Genomic DNA, 20,897 nt, shown 5'->3' with positions numbered 1-20,897 from the left:
GGGATCTGTAAGCATAATAAGGATGTTGACAGAAACAGGCACTAAATTAATAGACTGTATCAAGTGCTGTGTGCCTTTGAGCTAGCCCTGCGTTGTAATATGACATATTTTGGTTTTGTGTATAAGTTTGCTTACATTTTGGTAGAGCCCCCCGCTGGAGAAAAATGCACCAGCCGCCACTGGTTTAGTGTTTACTGTTCAATTATGGCTCCGCTAACCTGGCTACCAGAAGTAGCATGTCTGTAGCGTTTCACAATAAGAGCATCGGCTGCCGCTTTACCCACGGACAGGAAGTGGAGCGTTAGCATTAGCGGTAGCTTCACTTCGGATCTCTGTGTGTCACTTGTAGGCTACTGAGTGTTTGACATGATGTGTTAATGTGTTTACTATTATAGGGGAAGGGAGACATGTTATATGTGTCTTATTATCTCTATAGGGTTTAGTGACATTATATATTTTGTTTATGTGTGCACAGTGGCGCTGCAAGACACTCTGGGGGCCCCAGGCAGAAGAGACATGCCCCCCAACACGTTCAGCACAACCTGTATGTCTTTCTAAGTCAGTAAAGGAAGTCAAGCCTCATCTCAGCTCCTAATTTCTTCTATTCTGGATCTTTGGCCACCAGTGTTCTGGCCGACACCTGAACCTAGTAATAAACACAAAACTAGTGCCAACCCAGAGTTTAACCGTAACTCTCCACTACAACTACTCTGTATCTATTGTGCACATGACGATAAAACCTTTACATTTAAAACCTTTGAATTAAAAATCTTTGTGGTAAATAGTGGGATGAAGCAGATCTTGTAGGTGTTATGTTACAAATAACTATTACACTTCCCTAATACATGTAGTTAGTATTGCTGATTTGCAATAATAAAAAATAATGCTTTATGAAGTTCTAAACTACTCACATGATCATTGTTGTAATAATCCCTACAGTAACACCGTTGCAATGTGAGAGATAGGAGACCAAATTAACACTCCACACTTTATGCTAAAATGAATTCCAGGATCAGCTGAAGGCAGGTAAATGGCCTTCCAAAGCTAAACTCCTTTTGGCACAGAATGTTCTCTTTGTTTCCTGCAATGTGTCCTTGCTAAGCTTTAATGGTGGTACATTAACACTAAGTACTTCAGACTCTGTTACTCTGTCTGATTCTTTCAGTGTACGGTCGGGCGTTTGACCATTGTTATTCAACAAAAAGACTTGAAGAGGCCTTATAATGCTTTTTGGGGGTTTCCCTTTCCTGTAGTGTGTTCTTTAGGTTTTTGTGCAAGTAAATGGTTTGCAAAGGCTAAAATCCCAAATGACTTGAAATGTTTATATACAGTTGAAAAAAAATTGTATAATAACACAACAAAGGTGTAGTTGTTGTCAATGTGCTGAAATGTTACATACCATATGCATTAATTGCGAATTAGCAAATTATGGTATGCTGAACTAAGCTGCAATCTTGATGAATTACCACGAGTTACCAATTTATCATCAAGTCAATAATGGTGCGAAGCCTGTGAGCTAGTGCAGGCATTCAACTCGAGCACCAATCCCTGTGTTCACTCTAGAGTGAGTTTCTCTCCCACCGTTCAAGAACACAAAGCAGTCCAATTGAGGTGTTTCAGGCGGGGGGGCCTGAAACACCTCAATTGGACTGCTTTGTTTTCTTCCCTAACATAGTGACATCCCTATGGGGCTAAGGGGTGGGACAATTCTAAGCGGTTGACCAATCACAGCAGATTCGGCCAGCTAACCAATCAGAGCAGACTGGGCTCTGGTTTCAGACAGAGGGTGAAAAGAGGTGCTGCAGCACAGGCAGTATGAAGAAAATAAAAAGAGCTTTTTGAACATTAAAGCATGGAGAACATGTCACGGTAAAGCATAAAATACAAATATTACCTGAAAATGATCATAACAATTACAAGTGGCCTGTGTTCATCGTCCATAATATACGCCTGCCCATACCATAACCCCACCACCACCATGGGCCACTCGATTCACACCATACACTAACCCTAACCCTAACCCTAACCCTAACCCTAACCCTAATCCTAACCCTCACACCAGATACTGACTGGTTTTCTGACCCCCCCAGACCCCCCCAATAAACCAAAAATGCACGCTTCAGAGTGGCCTTTTATTGTGGCCAGCCTAAGGCACACCTGTGCAATAATCATGCTGTCTAATCAGCATCTTGATATGCCACACCTGTGAGGTGGGATGGATTATCTCGGCAAAGGAGAAGTGCTCACCATCACAGATCTTTTCAGATTTGTGAACAATATTTGAGAGAAATGGTTATTTTGTGTAAATAGAAAATGTTTTAGATCTTTGAGTTCATCTCATGAAAAATGGGAGCAAAAACAAAAGTGTTGCGTTTATATTTTTGTTCAGTGTATATTTTGAACTAGCGAAACGAAGGTTTCTTTTTTAGTGTCATAAGAGTTTTAAATACCAGTTTTTTCCATCTCATGTTTCAATATTCCAGTTGCATCAGTGATGTGAAGTGAATGGCTCAGTTCTTACCTCTGTAATCCCTCGCAGGTACTTTTGGAACCGGTTTACTTTTCAATCTGCCACACAAAGAGATGTTGAGGCAATGAATGGCTAAATAAGGGATTTGACACAATATGAATTGTGATTTAAATGAGTAGAGTGGAATGGTTGGCGTAATGATACTTTATCTTGCTGTATGGGAAATTTCATTTGCATACATACCACTCACCACCTGTGCTGTAAAACTGTGAAATGTCTATATTTACATAAAAGCAGTTAGCAGACTGCTGGGCATATTTACCAGACGAGGATGAATGGCTTCTGTAATGCATGTATTTTATTTCCTGATGTGCCTTAAAGGGACTCATTTCAGGAAAGGAAATTGAAACAGCCATCTGCTGTAGTTATTTTTAGTTTTTCTCTTATTCCACTGCTTGTGAAAGGGGAATTGACATTCTCTAATAATGCATGTATTCACCACAGGGACATTTTAGATAAACAGCCACACATATATTCATGTAAAGTGAAACTGATATATTTGGATTGTTTTTTCCAAGTGTTATAGAAATATGCAGTACTAATAAAAAGATTAGGAGATTTTAGAGACTCACCTTCTTAGTTTGTTCAGTAAGCTGCCATCATTTTTCTTGATGTCTTGAACAATCTTCTGAAGCTGCCTGGAAAAACATATAATTTGGCTTTATTATTCAGAAACACATCTTTATAAAATGAGTTTTGCGTTATTGTGAGCCAAACAAGTGATCGACATGAAGTCAATGATATTTTCAGCTTTAAAGGGTATTTAAGAAGAAGATTGCAGTATTCACGTCAATTAGTCACACATCATTCTTTCTTTAATTCTTTAGAATTCTCCTCTTTATCTCTTTTCATACATAATTTAGGATTTATGTAATGGTAAAAGCATCCTTTTTTAATTCAAAAAGAGTACTTTGAACATTGAGATTGTTTGTTTTTGTTACTTTCAGTAAAAAGTTAGCAAATGTCACAATACTTTTTTTCTGGCACTAAACTGCAAACACATACAAAAAGTATTTTACATTTTTTGTCAATAGTGCAAAAATATATACACAGTTCAATAGAATAAAGCAGCAGCAAAAAGTGATTTTGTGTCATCAACCACCTCAACATATAAAATAATATTAAACCTCTTACCGAATCTTTGCTGTAGCTGGAGCAGCGAGTTTACCTAACGTATCCATATTCATGTTTAACATTTTCGGCCCTCTACTTCTCAAACATTGTGTGCTGCAAGACTGTCCGCAGAAATGTAAATGAATTCAGTATTTGGCTACAAGTCACGTCTTTGTCATAGAAGGGAGGGTGTTACTCTCTNCTAAAAGACAACCCAGTCTCACGGCATTTTGTGTTACGGCCCGTCTACACAATCGCCAAACTTCAGACACGCCCAGCTTCAAGATTTTTTGATGCCTGTAGTGTAGACGGGCCGTAACACAAAATGCCGTGAGACTGGGTTGTCTTTTAGATATCATCAAGTTTTTACCATGTGTTTTCCCCTAAAGGTCACCTATCATCGGCGGCTGGTGCATATTTCTCCAGAGGGGGCTCTACCAAAATGTAAGCAAACTTATACACTAACCCAAAATATATGTCATATTACAACGCAGGGCTAGCTCAAAGGCACACAGCACTTGATACAGTCTATTAATTTAGTGCCTGTTTCTGTCAACATCCTTATTATGCTTACAGATCCCTATCCTGTAGCCCTCATTGGACAGCTGTGTTTACTTTCCTAAACACGGTGCATAGCATCATCCATGTGGACCCTAGTTTGTTCATGCTTTTTAGTTTTTTCTGACATGTGCTTTAAGTCTCTCACATCTGTCTGGATCCATGCTGGGTCTCTTCCATAGACTGGTCTGATCCTGACATTTGAAAAGGGAGGCAGGGGAAGCTAAATATGGCACTGGTGTTGGTAGTTAGCCAAGCCTTCTTGCTAAACCAGCTCCTTGAAAAAGAGCACGTTTTTCACCTTTGTCCTTAACTCCTGCCTATGTCAGGCTGATCAGGTCCAAGCTCTTTTACTCTCAGCTTTCCCTCCAGTGTCCTGCTCTCAAAGGGTGTTTCTTTAAGTGATTAAACATCATTTTCCTTCTCCATATTCGCTATCTAGTTTTTCTTACACTCCGACTCTTCGGCTTCACTCTCTGGCGCTCTCTGATACTACCCAATGAACGCATAGCATAGACATTTAAAAAAAGGACAGCTACTGTATCAACATTTTAAAATTGTATTTAAAGAAAAGGCCCTGACAAAACAGCAGGGCTCTATTTCAGTATTAACTAAAGAAAAAAAGTCAGCAACAGATGACATCAAGTCCTTGCTGAGCCTAAAGATAATCATAAATAAATAACATAGTGAAAATAAATGTATTGCAATGCTCAAAACAGCAGATGCATGCATGGAGCACCCGTAGCGCGGATATTATTATATCATTCTGTCTTGTATTACTTAACAAAAAAAAAAGAATGGTTCGTTCGCGGGCGCGAGCCGGCTCCCGTCGTTCACTTAGAAGAGCCGGCTCCTTCGCGACCGACACATCACTAGCACCCCGAGCTGCTCCTATCTGTTGCATTGAAGAAGTGCGGACTGCGCATGCACCATGTAGTGAGTTAGCATTTTATCACTACCGGTTCCCTGGTCTCAGAGTCAATGGGATTTCCCACTGGTGATTTTTGAAGAGTTTACGTGTCTGAAAAACGATGGTTGTTAACAAGTGGCTGAATAGGACTACAGAAGTTGTCGAGGACGTTGTACGTCATTACGCCGAACACGTAAACACTCCCGCTAAATTTGTTTGCCCCTGTTCTGCTTGAAAGCAAGTACCTGCACTCTTGAAAACTGTTAAAACAAACGCTTCAACTTGTACAATTTTAAATCTGTATTTTTGAATATCGATCTTAAGTTGGCGTGACGTTGAAGTCGTGCGACCCTGCTGTACTCGGCTGTAGTTCGTTTATAGCATAACGTTAGCATTTTGCTTCTGGCGATTAGATTTAAGATTCGAAAATTATAAAAGTAGGGTAGACATGTGGAGATTATCCGGCTGAACAAAACGTGAATTTATCAAACAGGTTCNTAATAATTACTGAAATAGAGCCCTGCTGTTTTGTCAGGGCCTTTTCTTTAAATATAATTTTAAAATGTCGATACATTAGCCCCTTTTTTTAAATGTCTATGCTTAAGTTTTTATAGGTGTTGCTATCTGCTTTGTGTAGCGTGGTTCTACAAGCAAGACAGTGCTTTCATTGGGTTGTATCAGAGAGATACAAGGGTCTCTAAATGCAATGATAACATTTGGCCACAGCAAATCATTTATATTAAACATGTAATTTTTACTTTTGAATACTTCAGTACAAAGGATGTATTGAATAATTTAAGTGATATGTGTACACATATAAATCGTTAGCCAAAACAGGGCTACATTTGATTTAATTATAAAAGGTATAATATGTGGTAAACTGAAGAGCCGTTTGGGAGCCGAAAGAGCCGGCTCTTCTTGGTGAGCCAAGCCAAATGACCCGGCTCGCCAAGAAGAGCCGGAATTCCCATCCATACTTCGGGTGGCAGTATACGCCGTGAAGCTGTTTGCGGCCTGCCAGTAAACCCAAAGCAGAAGAAGAAGAAGTGACGTCAGCGGCATCATTTGCCTAATCCTCCCTCAGGGACTTATTCCGGTGTGAACGCGATCTGTACTTAGTTCATGAAAACTAAAGAGTTCTCATGAACTAAGTTCTGATGAACCTTTGTGGGAAAAGTACTGCGGTGTGAATGCGCCTGTTGTTATGAGTAAAGGTTATAAAAACCAGTAATCTGTAATTTGATAGCCCCTCGTGAATTAGCGTTTGGGTACAGCAGCATGGTTATTGATGTACCTACCAGGACTGGGTGAGCGCTCTGTTAAAGGTGTAGCCATCATGGGACGGTCCCTTCCTGCTTTGCTCCCACAATGCAACATAGGATCTGAGAAGAAGCAGAGATCATTATTACATCTTCATAGTGACAGTCTTGCAGCAGTAGCTTCCATATAGCTACAGTAATTATGTGCCTCCACCACCGATAGAATGTTGCAGTGATGACTTATTTTTGTAGGCAAACCCGGAAGTTAAATTCGCACGAGTCCCTGAACAAAAAGCAATAGGATTTCCAAATTTGATTTTGGTATTTAGCTGAAATTAAGCTTTGTGGCAAAACACATGTTTATGATACTTAAACGTTTTGTTCAACATGATAATTTCCACATATTGACACCACTTTTAGATTTTTGAAGCGTAAATGCGATTGGCAGTAATACAAAGCAAACTCAGATCACGATTGCCTGCTTATCACCACTGCTTAGCTAAAGGCAGAGTAGTGTCAGCGTGATGACGTTTAATATTTTATTTAGTCGATTGTTAGCAACTACCATTTTTATGGCACATCAAAGTTGCAAACATTTGACAAGTGGAGTATTTACTGTTGTAAGCTTGTGTTAACCACAGACCTTATTTCGAATCACAAACATGCTAAAAAAAGTAGGGAATAGGGATCCGGATGTGGTAAAAAGCTTGTTCTTTCCCGGGTTTTAGGAGAATAGTAGTGGCCGTACGCATGTTGTTTTTGCGTTGTAGTCCGTTCATCTGTCCATCGCAATCTCATGAACGCAATATCTTAGAAACCCTAGGAGAGATCTTTTTTCAAAATTTGAGATGCACGTCATGAAATTTGATTAAAGTTTCTGTGAACTCACCAAACACATGTTTTTCTATAATATAACAATTCCTACGTTAATTATAACAATATTCTACAAATGTCGTACAGAACTGGTTGAAAACTCCAACTTGATTGGTAGACAGAAGCATACAAACATTTTAGTTTTCAAAGATTTCAAATCAGTGTGCCTCCTCTCTTTCTGATCTGTATCTTACTGGAAGGGGGATTCTCATCAGGTTCAATGTAGTTGTCATCATCATTACTGCAGTCTGGATTGATGTAGTCTTCCTGCAGAACAAGAAATTGTGAAAATGGGGTCAGCTGTCCACACTCATCATTTGCCAATACACAGGATATGGCGAAATACTTCATGACGCATTAATGCTGAAGTATCCAGGACGAGACAGGCCTGCAGTACAGTATTAAATAAAGGTTTAGGTGGAAAAAGTTGCGTTACTTCATCGCTCCCTTGAAGGGGGGGTTCTGGGGGCAGCTGTCTGGAGCCTTTGCCCGGGCGGAGGGGCTTCCTGGGCAGCCGGCCGGGTCTGCTCTGTCTGTTGTCTGGAAAGGAGAAGTAGAAACAGGACGTCAGCATTTGCATGAATCACCGTTGTGAAGCCCTGTGAGAATTGTGGCTTTGTCTCAATGGTGAGAAAGGGCTGAATGGACTAATGCAAATGTACCAGAAGAGGGTGATCACTGTTAAAGAGAACATATTGAAGAAATAGAAACTGCGTGTGAAAATGAATCCGGGAGAACTGATGATGTTTGTACAAAAATATTTTTTGGGTGAAATAAATGCAGACATAAGGAGTTGTCAGATGACTGTACTGACCGAGGTACTCCCCCCTCGGGAAGGAAGCAGAGGGCGTAGGGGTGAAGGCTTTGTGGCTGGGGGGAGGCTCGTAGTTGTCGTCCTGCTCCTCATGTGGATCCTCATACATGTCATTGTCCTGTGAACAACTTGCTTGTTATGTTCTATAGAAATATTACACTTTAAATCAGGGTTGTCAAACTCAAATTCCACATCAGGGCCACATCAGCATTATGGTTGCACTCAAGGGGTCGGTTGTAACTTTAAGATTATATAAATATACATATATAAATATATATTAAATCATGTATTATATTACATTATTGGCTCTGCACTGGATTATTATCAGTTCTGTTCTGTTAATAACTTTATAAATAACTACGTCTGAAAGCAGAAGTCTAGGGCAAATAATTGAAATTACACTAATTGTATTGTATATTATATTCTTTGCATGCTCTTGCGGGCCACAGAAAATGAGGTCGCGGGCCGGATTTGGCCTTCGGGCCTTGAGTTTGACATCCCTGCTTTAAATGATTTATAACTCACATACCATATGTCCCAACTTACATAATCAGAGTCCGACCGTTCTTCATCTTCCCTGAAATCTGTAAACACAGGTATGTGAAATGATTTTATTACTAAGCGCGAGTAATGTGATTCTTCACTTCAGTAAGAGTACTAATACCTGAATGTCAAAATACTTCATTACAAGTAAGGATTGTTCAAGAACTCACTTATAGAAGCCCTATTCTGCTTTTTGGGGTTTCCCCCTTACCTGTAGTGTGTAACTTATAGGTTTTTGTGCATGTAAATTGTCTGCAAAGGCTAAAATCCCAGTGTTCTTTCCAGAGGGAGTTTTTCTTACTTTTTGATATATTATAGTTTACTTTTGGACCTCAAACTGTTGTTTATTCTTTAGAGATATCTAATGTGATATGTTTATCAATTTCTTTTCATGAAAAATCATAATCTGAAAAGTATCTAAAGAAGTTAAATAAATGTGGTGGAGTACAAATAAAGTTTTTCTCTATTAAAAGTAATGGAGTAGGTATAAGGTACTATTATGGAAACATTCTGCAAAGTACAGAATCTCAGTAAGTGTCACAACCCACCACAGAGGGAGAAATTAGCTTATAGAAACTATTCTAATTGTGGATTTTTAAGAAACCCAGGCAACAAAAAATATTAAATTCCAGTAATAAAGTCATGCGAGCAGGTGTCAGAGAACCTTTTCTAATTTTAGAACGAAAGCATACTCTGAAGGTCTGCCTCTTGGTTGAGGAACCAGTGGAGCTTGTCTCCTCACCTCTCACTTAGAGTTGTATAATCTCTCATATAATTGATCACAGCATGCTTCTCAAAACGGCAAATGGAAATGGGTGCAATCATGTGTGCTTTCACCTGAAGCACAGTTGCAATGTTTTTGTAAATTTGGACATTTTAGGAGCTTGGAGGCTGGAGATATTCCTGCATTTTACTTTTACTATATTTTATGTATTTGTATTGGTATGCGAGGAAGCGTGTGGCGCAGTGGATAGAGCCTTGGTGTTGGGTTTAGGGGGTCACAGGTTCAAACCCCACTGCAGTCAGCATGTCGTTGTGTCCCTGGGCAAGACACTTGCTCCTGTGGGGATTGTCCACAGTATTGAGTATGTAAGTCGCCTTGGATAAAAGCAAGTAACATGTAATGTTATGTATGATACACTGTTGGAGTAGCCAGGGACTTTTCAGATTTTCATTGCGAACAACTACTGTAGAAAAGCCCTCAAAGTTATAAGTTATTGTTATATATATTCAGTTATCATATAGAGTTGATACCTGTTCAGTTATGTCTTCATAGTGGGGAGGGGCTAACCCACGTGTTTTGGGGGACGTCATACATCAGAGGGTAATGTGTGTCAGAAGTAAAGTTGCAGGAAAGTTGTACAGTTGTGCAGTGTCATCCTAAGTGTTTCTACAGTATTGTCTGCATAAATGAAGGTGAGTGTTTGTCCACAGTACTGCCTGTTGTCACTGCCTGTATTATTATGATAACTTCTGTGCCGATGTGGCTTAATGCAGAGTCTCCGTGCTCATGTGATCTGTGCATGCTGCGTGCATGTTTGTTATAGCGGCTCATTAAGTCACTCGTTAAGTGAGTCGGCACTCCGTCTCAAAGTTTAGGATTATATACACCATGTTGAGTGGCACAGACTGTATTATTAATGTTTTAAGATGTAGTTTATGTGGATAAAGGTTTATGTGGCGTTAAATGTGAGATGTTGCAGTGGCGGCCGGCCAATAGGGGCGCTAGGGGCACCGCCACACCTCTTCCCACATTCTAGATTTTCATTAAAGCTTTTTTTTAATGAACAAGGTATATTATATAGTTGGTGTCAGCTAAATGTATAATCTATTATAAAATATCGATAAAAATGGTTTTATGATGTCTAAAGTTACTGATAAGTCACATATTTTCTGCTTGGGGCGCAGAAATCTTTGCCCATAGAGTGGTGCAGGGATGACGTAAGTAAGCTGCGTATGGGTTCCCTCGACAAATTTATTTTGGAAAATAGCTCGAAATAAGGTCTGTGGAAAAAGAACCTGTTTGATAAATTCACGTTTTGTTCAGCCGGATAATCTCCACATGTCTACCCTACTTTTATAATTTTCGAATCTTAAATCTAATCGCCAGAAGCAAAATGCTAACGTTATGCTATAAACGAACTACAGCCGAGTACAGCAGGGTCGCACGACTTCAACGTCACGCCAACTTAAGATCGATATTCAAAAATACAGATTTAAAATTGTACAAGTTGAAGCGTTTGTTTTAACAGTTTTCAAGAGCGCAGGTACTAGCCTTCAAGCAGAACAGGGGCAAAAAAACTTAGCGGGAGTGTTTACGTCTTCGTAGTAATGACGTGCAACGGCCTGGACAACTTCTGTAGTCCTATTCAGCCACTTGTTAACAACCATCATTTTTCAGACTCGTAAACTCTTCAAAAATCACCAGTGGGGTCACTGCTGGTGTATTTAATGTCGTAGAACAAAACGTGATCCCTCTCTTAAATTTGTGTCAACCACAGACCTTATTTCCAGCTATTTTCCAAAATCCTATGGAGAAATCCCATTGACTCTGAGACCAGGGAACCGGTAGTGATAAAATGCTAACTCACTACATGGTGCATGCGCAGTCCGCACTTCTTCAATGCAACAGANCGAGTTAGGCGCGTTCACACCGCAGTACCTTCAAGTTCTGATATAGTTCCTCATTAACAAATTTTTGTTCCGGCTCTTTTTGGTGTGAACGCGACATTTCGGAACTATATCAGAACTTGAAGGTACTGCGGTGTGAACGCGCCTAACTCGTTATTGTTATTTCTATGGCCTTTGAAAGTTCAATAGATGACCTACTATCGGTCAACAGTTAAACATTTTACTTCAAACAACACATTCCAACCTCATGGTCCTAGAGGAAAAGTCACTAGGATGCATTATAGAGGAAAAGTGAATAGGCGCGTTCACACCAAAAAGAGCCAGAACTAAAATTTGTTCATGAGAACCTTTTTACCCCCTTTTCAGTCCCTGCTAGAGAGCAGTCCTGAAAGAGGTACCTATGTCTGATTGGCTGGGCGGATTGCAAACCACGCCCCGTAAAACTCCCAAAAAGTTTTGTGAAGCCGCCTTTTTACTATCCTCGCATTAGCATTATTAGCATTAGCATTAGCCCAGCGCACAAACGCAGAGAGTCTAACTTATGGCAACACAAAAGAAAACATGGGAGCGGTGGAGATGAGGAGGTGCCGGCGTTCTGGCGATTTACTCTGAAGGCTTCAGTAGAAGCTGCTGGGAGTCCCAGCAGCTTCTGCTGAAGCCAGTCCCCAACTCCGGGGACTTCCGGCCGGGGACTTTGGGTGGCAGTACACGTCGTGAAGTTGTTTGCGGCCTGCCAGTAAACCCAAAGCAGAAGAAGAAGAAGTGACGTCAGCGGCTTTATTTGCCTAATCCTCGTACAGGGACTTATTCCGGTGTGAGCGCGATCTGCTCTTTAGTTCATGAGAACTAAAGAGTTCTCATGAACTAAGTTCTCATGAACCTTTGTGGGAAAAGTACTGCGTTGTGAAAGCGCCTAATGGAGATCTAGAGGTCTAGATCTAGAGATTTTTCACCTGATTAGTGAAAATGTTTTGGATTCATCCTCTAGGGACTATGAATGACTGTACAAAAAGTAATGGCCATCCGATAATAAGACATTTCAAACCTAAAAAAGCCATGTTGCTATTGCTATTTGGAAGAAAGAAGGGCCTATGTTATGTCTACAATGTTGAAAAAACAGATAATAGGCCTACATGATTGAATAGTCTTTGTAAACACGCATGCCTGTCTCAGAAATCAGAGACAGGCAAGAGCAGTCAGTCCAAACCATAGGTCCAAACACACCAAGGGTGAATATGTTGCAATGCAATCCTCCTACAAAACAAGTGGTTTGGTTCTACACTGTCTAATTTTGCCTCTGGTTGTTTTTCAGACTTTTATGAAGTTCCTGACAAAGAGGTAAGCTTTTATGTAAGAGCATTTCCAAGCATTCTTTAAAGGACATTTACATGTGGAATTCATTGTGGTTCCATTTTATGGTGTCTTCACAGGGGAACTCATTATCTCTTCCAGCAAACAGGTCAGTGGGAGACTTTCTTCATGGATGATCATTCATGTAATTGTACAGACATGCAAAACACAATGATAGTATTTAGACTGCAGTCTCTAAGACTCTGAGACTATAATCTTTTGAATTTTTCAGACTTGGTCCAATCCCCGCCACACAGTCTCCTTCTACACCACCCAAGCCCAGCCCCAGGTAGGATTACTAAGGGAAAATGCACTATGTACACCAAAAGGGCTTGCTTTTGCCACTGACAAGCCCAGATTGTTGTATAAATGTCTGACAAAACTATGGATAGGACCCTGTGGATATATAAAACTTTGTTCCATTTTCCGCTGTTTGATCTGATGAGTCTCTGAGATTTCGTTGTGAAATCTCGTGTCCCGTCCATATTGTCGTAATCGGCTACCATATTCAGTCATTACCTTGGAAACCATTTAGATTACATTAGGATACACTTTCTCTACTCCAACATAACAAACACTGGCACTACTCTCACCCACGATTAGACTGTTTTCTTTAGGCAAGAGGTCACATGACACAAAAGTAACAGTCCGTAAAAGGATGATAAACATTTAAATGTACTCTTTAGGGTCCATTCTGTAAAGTTCCACAACACTGAGCTGGTCAGAAGCCGAAACCAGACGGTAACAGTGCAGAATTGCAACAATGGGATTACATTGCAGCATGTTTAGCTGCTGCTCAATACTGGGCCGATATCTGACTGTCTTCCACTTTAGTCTCTTAGACGTAATAACTTGGGATAAATAGGGTCCTGGTTGAAGAATAGTGGAGTTAGCCTTTAAGTGCAACTCTTTCTCTGTCTGTTATGAAGTTAGCACATTTCTTTCCTAATACTCCAATAATGAGTTGTGTTTTCTTCAGAGCGAACCCGAGGAGATCTCCTACTCCTGTGAGTGATGACAAATGATCATGTGAAAGTGGTTTTCCAGGGATTTACGGAATGTTCCACAGTTAATAATATTGGGATTTTTCAGGTCCAGAAGCCCTCAGGCGACGATGAATATGAAGTTTGTGATCCAGAAGATAGTAAGTATTAATAGGTGAACTATTGCCCCCTAATTATTTTTAAAGACAGACTGCTGTCATGTTGTGCCATCTAGAGGATGACCAGTGGAAGAGAAACATTTATTTCCTTACGTGTATAATGTAAGACAACAGAACAATGTGACCTTAGTAAAGAAGAAACCAATATATTAAGGATAAAAAAGGATTTAATTGATAGGAAAAGCTGCCTTTCATGAAGCATATTCAGGCAGTAGTCTAAACACCAACACTGAAACTCATGAGCACATACTCCAGTTTTAAAAAGCAGAAATTAAATCTGAGCTGGCAGGAAATGCCCTGTTTTAGTTTCATACACCCAGTTAAGCTCACACACACACTATTTTATGAACATACAAGTTCACCTACTGAATTAAAAACAGAACAAATGAAGCAAAGAAAGTGAAAACCATAAAGCAGATTCAGGCAGTAGAAGTATAGTTTCACACTTAAAGTGTTAGCCTACAGAACAGTACAGCTGACAGAGAAGAGAGAACATCTGATCCTTTCCATTTAAAACAAACAAGTTATCTTTTTAGGTTTTTAGTAACGTTGAAATCCTGCTAGTAATCCCAATTTTTAGAAACGAACAGTAATCTGATTCCGTTTATTTTTTATGTAATTTTTTTTGTATCCTGATTACGTAATCCCCTTACCCCCCAAGCCTGAAAGTAGTTACTTGTTGGTAGATCTCTTGTCATTGCATTGTGTGCTCTTTCAGGTTCCACTAATAAACGTGCTGAGGGTCCTCCTCGACCAAGACCAAAACCTTTGCCAAGAGAGTAAGCATCACTTTTCCACGATTCCATCTCATGTTTAAACTTAAAAAGGGAATTACTAGTTGTCTGAAATCATTGTCTCTCTTTCTCTCTCAGGAGGTCCCCAATACCACCTGTCAAGCCGGTAGGAATATCAGACAAGTTCTGTTACGATTTGTATCATATATACATAGATATATGGCTACAACTTATGAGTATCATAATAATCAATTAATCTGCAGATTTTTTATAGCATCATCGATTTTGGTCTACACAATGTCAGTCAATAGTGAACAATGTTTATCCCAGTTTCACAAAGTAAAGGTTAATGTCTTTGAATTTTAAATTGTGTTGTCAGTCCAAAATCCAAATATATCCACTATGGAATATATACAGTAGCCTACATATAGTACAGAAAAAAAGCAGGAAATCTCCAGTAAACCTGTTTCTGATTCTGATATTTGAGCGGTTGAAAACAGCATTTTCTGTGTGAAGAAATACTTTACCGTTTAATCGGATAGTGAAATAGTTAGCAATTAATTACCGTAATTTTCGGACTATAAGCCGCACCTGAATATAAGCCGCAGCAGCGGCATACCACTCTCGGTTCCACTTTTACTTTTGCGCGCTACCTGTCTCACTCTTTTCCGGCCTCCAGCTTTTCCTGCTGGAACCCGCCGCTTAAAGGTGGGGGTCCGTGGACCGGCCATAGAGCCCATAGAGTTAAAGGTGTTGGCCGTTAGCTGTAAAAATCCATAGATTAGCCGCACCGTTATATAAGCCGCAGCGTCGAAAAATAGGGAAAAAGGCGCGGCTTATAGTCCGAAAATTACGGTAATATTTAGTTGACTAATCAATTATGCGATTCATCGTTGATGTTTGAATCAGATATCATCAATATTGTCATGGCTTTAATGTGGGACACTGTTTTTTGTTGTTGCAGAAGCCAGAATTCAAACCTAGGGAATTTGAAAGTAAGTGTTTAAGAAAATACAGTATTCCTCAAAACCTATGTACATATTTTATTTGTGGAACGTATCTTTCACTTTCCACTCATTACTAAACAGCCAACCTAATTACCATACGTCTGGTTTCCTACAGGCCGAACGCTGACTGTGATGCAGAAGGATCTGAAGCCTCAGAGAACAGCTTTCACACTGGACCCCCAACGACCAAAGTAACACATGCTGGTTTACACAATGCGTTTTATTTCAATGGAGCAGTCCCAATATTTATTGCTTTTGAACTGAGGGAAGTTGCCTTTAATGACAACTCTATACTGTGTTGTCGTGGGGTTGGGGGTAAGGAAGGCAGAATCCAAATTGAGTACAAAAAAGGGGACCAAGGTATAAAAGAACAAAAAGCCAGCTTTTAAAAAGTTGCTATGAAAAAACACGAAACTAATATAGCAGGATAATGTAGTTAAAAGGAAAAAGTAGACACAAAATGAAAGACGTTCCAGGATGACACGAGCAGCACAAACACAGGGCGGAAACACGGACCGGGAATATGGACGGAAACCTTAATAACCGGGACCACACATGGTAGGGGGGCATTGGCAGGAACGTTGGCATGGAACTAACAGAGAATACTGGGACAGACAGGCATATGTTCACAAACAGAATAACTACATTGTCCAGGCACAACTGGAGAGGGCATCAAAAACACTCGGACAGCAGGGTGATGACACTCAGGTGGCCAGAATCAGGGCGATCAGACAATCACAAAGATAGGAAGTAACAAGACAAGACACAATGAGAGAATACTTTTTAAAATAAAATAGGAAGCACAAAAATCAAGATCATGACGTGTCTTAAATGTGGTTTGCTCTGTTTGTTTGCTTCTTGCAGAATTCCTTTTCCACAGATGACCTTCACAAGTAAGTATGGTCTGCTCCGGATTTTTTTACAGTTGCTCCATTTTAAAATAAAAAATAAACAGCATATTACATATCTACATTATCAAACATTACACTATTAATATCATGTTTGTGTTTTTTGTCCCAGAGCCAACTGACAGAGGAAGTGTCATTGCTGAGAATGGGACAACAGGCCAAGATAAGGTTTGCCCTTTCAACATGATACTGAAAAGCTGATTTCATATTTATTATCCCCTGCAGTCAATGTGTTGAAGTGTCCCTTGGCAAGAAACCCCAAATTGCTCCTGTTAGCTCATCTTCGGAATTAAAAATATATGTAAGTAGCTTGGATAAAATGTAATAACACCAAATGTGACCTGCTCTATCGAAATCAGTCGCATTGACCCGAAGACACATTTTGAGTTGTATACACTGCTGGAAAGAGGATATTCCTAGCTTTCTAATGCTGCTGGAAAGAGGATATTGCCTACTTTCTAATGGATATTCAGGATTGTTTTTGTACTCCAAATATTAAGCCGAAATATGTCACATTATATAATGACTGTCACCGAGTCATCATTTTGAGAAAAAGGCCTTTCAAAGTTTTCTCTTCTCTGGAATCCATCGATCTGATTGATTATTAGCGGAGCAAATTGATCAAAATACTACGGAGGGAAGATATTTTCGTTTTGGATTACTGGTCTGGGAGAAAGCTCGCGAGTGTGTGTGTGTGTGTATACGGTGTGTGTGTGTAATTTCTGGTTTGTGTGATATTGCGTTTGTGTCGTATCTCAGCGTGTGTTTCCCCGGGGGGGGGAAAACCCTCCAACGAGAAACAGCCGGCTGTTGTTATGCCTGCTGTGACGTTAAGTTACTCGTTGCTCCGGCTTGTAATTATGGCCGTTACAAGCTTAAGTTGTATTTATCATCTGAAATTTGCCGAAACACAGTTTATATGATTCCTGAAAAAGCCAAGACTTTGTTTTAAATTGAAATCAGATGAAAGACCAAACTGTAACGGACCCTGCGCGTGTTATTTATGATTACTCTACGCTTACATTCATAATGTCAGCCGGAGGGAGGGGGAGCGGCGCTGCGGAAGAGCAGATTGCCTGTCATCTTCCCTTTACAAGCTTAAAGAATGTATTTATCGTGTGAGTTTGGAAATAAAAGTTTCATATTCTGAAAGCCAAGACTTTGTTTGTTTAAAATCAAACAAAACACCCGAACCCCGAAAAAATAGTTTTTTATGCAAATCCACGTTTATTTTGAAATGAGCCGTTGCGACTTCCGACTGATTTCGATAGAGCGGGTCACAAATGATGTCCTCCATTTACTTCATTTCAGGATGCAGGCGTCTATAAGAAATCCTGGTATGCCTCGGCATGTGACCGCAAAACTGCTGACGATGCGTTGTGTCGCTCGGGCAAAGTAAGAATCTTCTTATTTTGGAGAGCACAGTCAACAAAATGAATAGCATGTGTGGGTTGTATCCCATAATGACCCCCTGCTGGGTGTGACTGTGAGAGCTTTGTGTTTCAGGACGGGGCGTTCATGGTGAGGAGGAGCTCCGGTCAGGACGCGCAGCAGCCATACACACTAGTGGTGTTTTATAAGGGCAGAGTGTACAACATCCCCATCCGCTTCATAGCCGGCACTCAGCAGTACGCTCTGGGAAGAGAGAAGAAAGGGGAGGAGGTAGAGTGGAGGGCTTTTAATCTTGTGGGGTTAAACCAGAATTGACTGATGATATCCTTTTGTAGGCCGACCCTTGAGTTTGCATTGCAAGGGTTCCCTTAACTAAAGGCAAAGGGATTTTTACAAAGGGCTTTTGGAATATTGTAGAAAGTAGGATCTATGGTCGTTCAATATTTAATATTTAATATTAATATTCCTTCTTTCATATATTTATGTTTATATAATACCTTGTTAAATTCAACATGTATATTTTCTACTTTCTTGTTTATTTCTAGCCTTTAATTTTTATTGTCTTTTTATGCTGCTGCAACACAAAAATGTTCCCAAATTGGGATCAATAAAGTACCATCTTATCTTATCTTACCATGGTTGCATGACTCCATGTCAACAACGTGAAGGTAAAGGCGCCTAATGTTCTGTGTGATGACTAGTCTCATTTAGCCACTTGTTAGCAACCGCCATTTTTAAGACAAATAAGACTTTTTCACCAGTTGGGTATTTGTTGGCATATTTCATGTCCTAAAACAAAACGTGAAACTAAAGTTGCAATCGAAATTATCCAACCCCATTGCACATAAGGGTTAGTGGCTCAGTGATGCTCTGGGGCTGCTTTGCTGCCTCTGCACTGGAAACCTGCAGTGTGTCGAGGGCACGATGGATTCAGTCAAGTATCAGGAAATCTTAAGATAAGACGCCATGCCGTCTGTGTGGAAGCTGAAGCGTGGGCGTCGTTGGACCTTCCAACAGGACAATGATCCCAAGCATACCTCAAAGTCATCCAAGGTTTGGTTTCAGAAGAAGAAATGGAGGATTCTAGAGTGGCCATAACAGACGCCTTGACTTGAACCACATAGAAAATCTCTGGTGGGATTTGAAGAAGGTGGTTGCAACTCGCACACCCAAGAATAATACTGAACTGGAGGCCATTTCCCATGGGGATTGGGCTAATATTCCTCAGGAACACTGTCAGAAGCTGGGGTCTGGCATCATGTTTGCAGCAGGTCAGAAGAGCAAAAGGGTGCTCTACTCAGTACTGAAGATGCTTTTCAGGAAGGGGTTGAATCATTTTGAGACTGCAGTAGTCATTAAAAGTAGCATTTTGTGTTGAATTTGGATAAAAACCCTTGTAATATAAGTTTCATTTAACTACTTAGAATATTCTTGTGTAATTTGTTTATTGACAGCTGAGACATTGTATATTTTGCCAATAAAACTAATGTACAATGGGGGTTGAATACTTTCCATTGCAACTGTATCTTAGGCTTTTGTCCACCACATACCTTATTTGGGGTATTTAAACAAAAACTCATTCAATACCATTGACTTGTAGAAGAGGGAGCCAAGAAAAGCTTTATTTAAAAAATAGTCAAGATGTTGCAAATAGGTCAAACTCTATGTGCGCTACTCATTTTATTCTAACAGTTTGATATCTTCTCAGAAATCTAACTTTTTTTTCAACATTTCAATGACTTATAACATTTCAACTTACTACCCCTACACACGGCCCTTATGGCTCTCCCGTAGATACAACTTTATTGATTATTGGGTGAAATTCTATACATAGTACAACATTTACATTAAAGTGATGAACATAGCAGTGTCCACCATTTTATATGAATTAAAAAAAAAGAGCCATTACTATATTTGTTTCTGCTGTTGTTTGGTAGTTATAATTACTCATTTATAATCAATCACCTTGAACATTTCCTGAATAGTTTCAAATGTTTAGTGGAGTTTTAAAATCATTTCATCTTCATTTTGTGATTTCCAAGACACCTACTCTTCTCTTTTAAACATACTTGTCTTTTATTCTTTTTCAGTTTTTCAGCAGCATCTCCCACATCGTAGAGAACCACCAGAGGCATCCTCTGGTGCTGATCGACAGCCAGAGTAACAGCAAGGACGCCGTCAGACTGAGCCAGCCCGTCACGCCCTGATGACCTAACCACGGATTGGACAAACCTGCTGTTTTTACTGCCGGACTATTGTTTACAGAAGTCATTATTTGATGCATATCGCCTCCCAGTGTTCAATGAATGCTTCATCCACATCATTTAAATGTGTATATCTATTACTATCCCTGAGTGACCTTGCATTTGTGAAGAATCTTCCAGAAGAATCCACAAGCGGAGAACAATCTGAAGGAGTCACAAAAACGTATACATTTAATTTATCCAGAGCAACTCACAATAATGAGGATACAAACTCAGAACAGCAACTTATTTAAACTTCTAGATACTGAAATTATATGTTTCTCTTTATTGGTTAATGTGCAGTCTGTGACGGAAAAAAACATGCATTTAGAAAACTCTAAACTGACCATAAGGAGAGTTAAATCGTAAGGTTTTATTCAGAATGCATGTGTTTTGGAAGTAGTCAGCATAAAGCTGAGCAGAAGACTTTTTATACGCTTATACACTAGTGACTAGACTAAAAGCTTAAGATGTAAAACACCACCTATAAAGTTTCTTAGTGGATGTTTTGTTCCATCGCAGACTGAAAACCTAGCATTATATTGATATTGATGATCATGTTGTTTTTTGAAGGATCAAATATGATTTGTTAAGTCTGTGGAATACTATTTGTTTATATCTCAGCTAACAAGGTGAAAAACTGCTAACGCTTTGGTCGTTTTGTGGTTGAAGTATTCCTTTCATATTTAGTCCAGTAAACAGGATTGTATGTATTGCACTCAGAAGACTATAACTTTTTGAAGATGTTTTTTTAATGCGTAAACAGTGTAATAAAAATGAATGTGGGGAGTGAGACAGTATTGTTGTAGCTAAAGAAAGCAGGTTGACAAATAGATTATGTATGACAGTGAGACTTTGGTGAGTCAAAAT

The 20,897-nt window shown here is 39.7% G+C and overlaps 2 protein-coding genes and 1 long non-coding RNA gene across 3 annotated transcripts; 1 reads left to right on the top strand and 2 right to left on the bottom strand.

Moving 5' to 3' along the window:
- Positions 1 to 2,521: 2,521 nt before the first annotated feature.
- LOC104943669 (uncharacterized) lies at positions 2,522 to 3,756 on the bottom strand. Its single transcript, XR_798134.1, has 3 exons — positions 3,665 to 3,756; positions 3,103 to 3,168; positions 2,522 to 2,568 (listed from the first exon to the last, which is right to left on the bottom strand). It is a non-coding gene; the product is annotated as an uncharacterized lncRNA (long non-coding RNA).
- A 2,612-nt stretch (positions 3,757 to 6,368) lies between these two features.
- LOC104943672 (B-cell linker protein-like) lies at positions 6,369 to 8,662 on the bottom strand. Its single transcript, XM_010769124.1, has 5 exons — positions 8,604 to 8,662; positions 8,058 to 8,175; positions 7,680 to 7,783; positions 7,438 to 7,510; positions 6,369 to 6,493 (listed from the first exon to the last, which is right to left on the bottom strand). Exons 2-5 carry the CDS (start codon positions 8,164 to 8,166, stop codon positions 6,369 to 6,371), a joined length of 411 nt encoding a protein of 136 aa, XP_010767426.1. The 5' UTR covers positions 8,167 to 8,175; positions 8,604 to 8,662.
- A 1,348-nt stretch (positions 8,663 to 10,010) lies between these two features.
- blnk (B cell linker) lies at positions 10,011 to 20,816 on the top strand. Its single transcript, XM_010769122.1, has 16 exons — positions 10,011 to 10,016; positions 11,598 to 11,625; positions 12,544 to 12,569; positions 12,662 to 12,690; positions 12,814 to 12,870; positions 13,561 to 13,588; positions 13,674 to 13,725; positions 14,462 to 14,522; positions 14,616 to 14,643; positions 15,442 to 15,472; positions 15,600 to 15,675; positions 16,349 to 16,377; positions 16,505 to 16,560; positions 17,704 to 17,787; positions 17,899 to 18,054; positions 19,875 to 20,816. Exons 1-16 carry the CDS (start codon positions 10,011 to 10,013, stop codon positions 19,989 to 19,991), a joined length of 864 nt encoding a protein of 287 aa, XP_010767424.1. The 3' UTR covers positions 19,992 to 20,816.
- Positions 20,817 to 20,897: the final 81 nt, after the last annotated feature.

Source organism: Notothenia coriiceps, unplaced genomic scaffold (assembly GCF_000735185.1).
Source record: "Notothenia coriiceps isolate Sejong01 unplaced genomic scaffold, NC01 NC01_scaffold00006521, whole genome shotgun sequence".
Taxonomy (NCBI): domain Eukaryota; kingdom Metazoa; phylum Chordata; class Actinopteri; order Perciformes; family Nototheniidae; genus Notothenia; species Notothenia coriiceps.
This window is presented reverse-complemented; position numbering and strand designations above follow the sequence as displayed.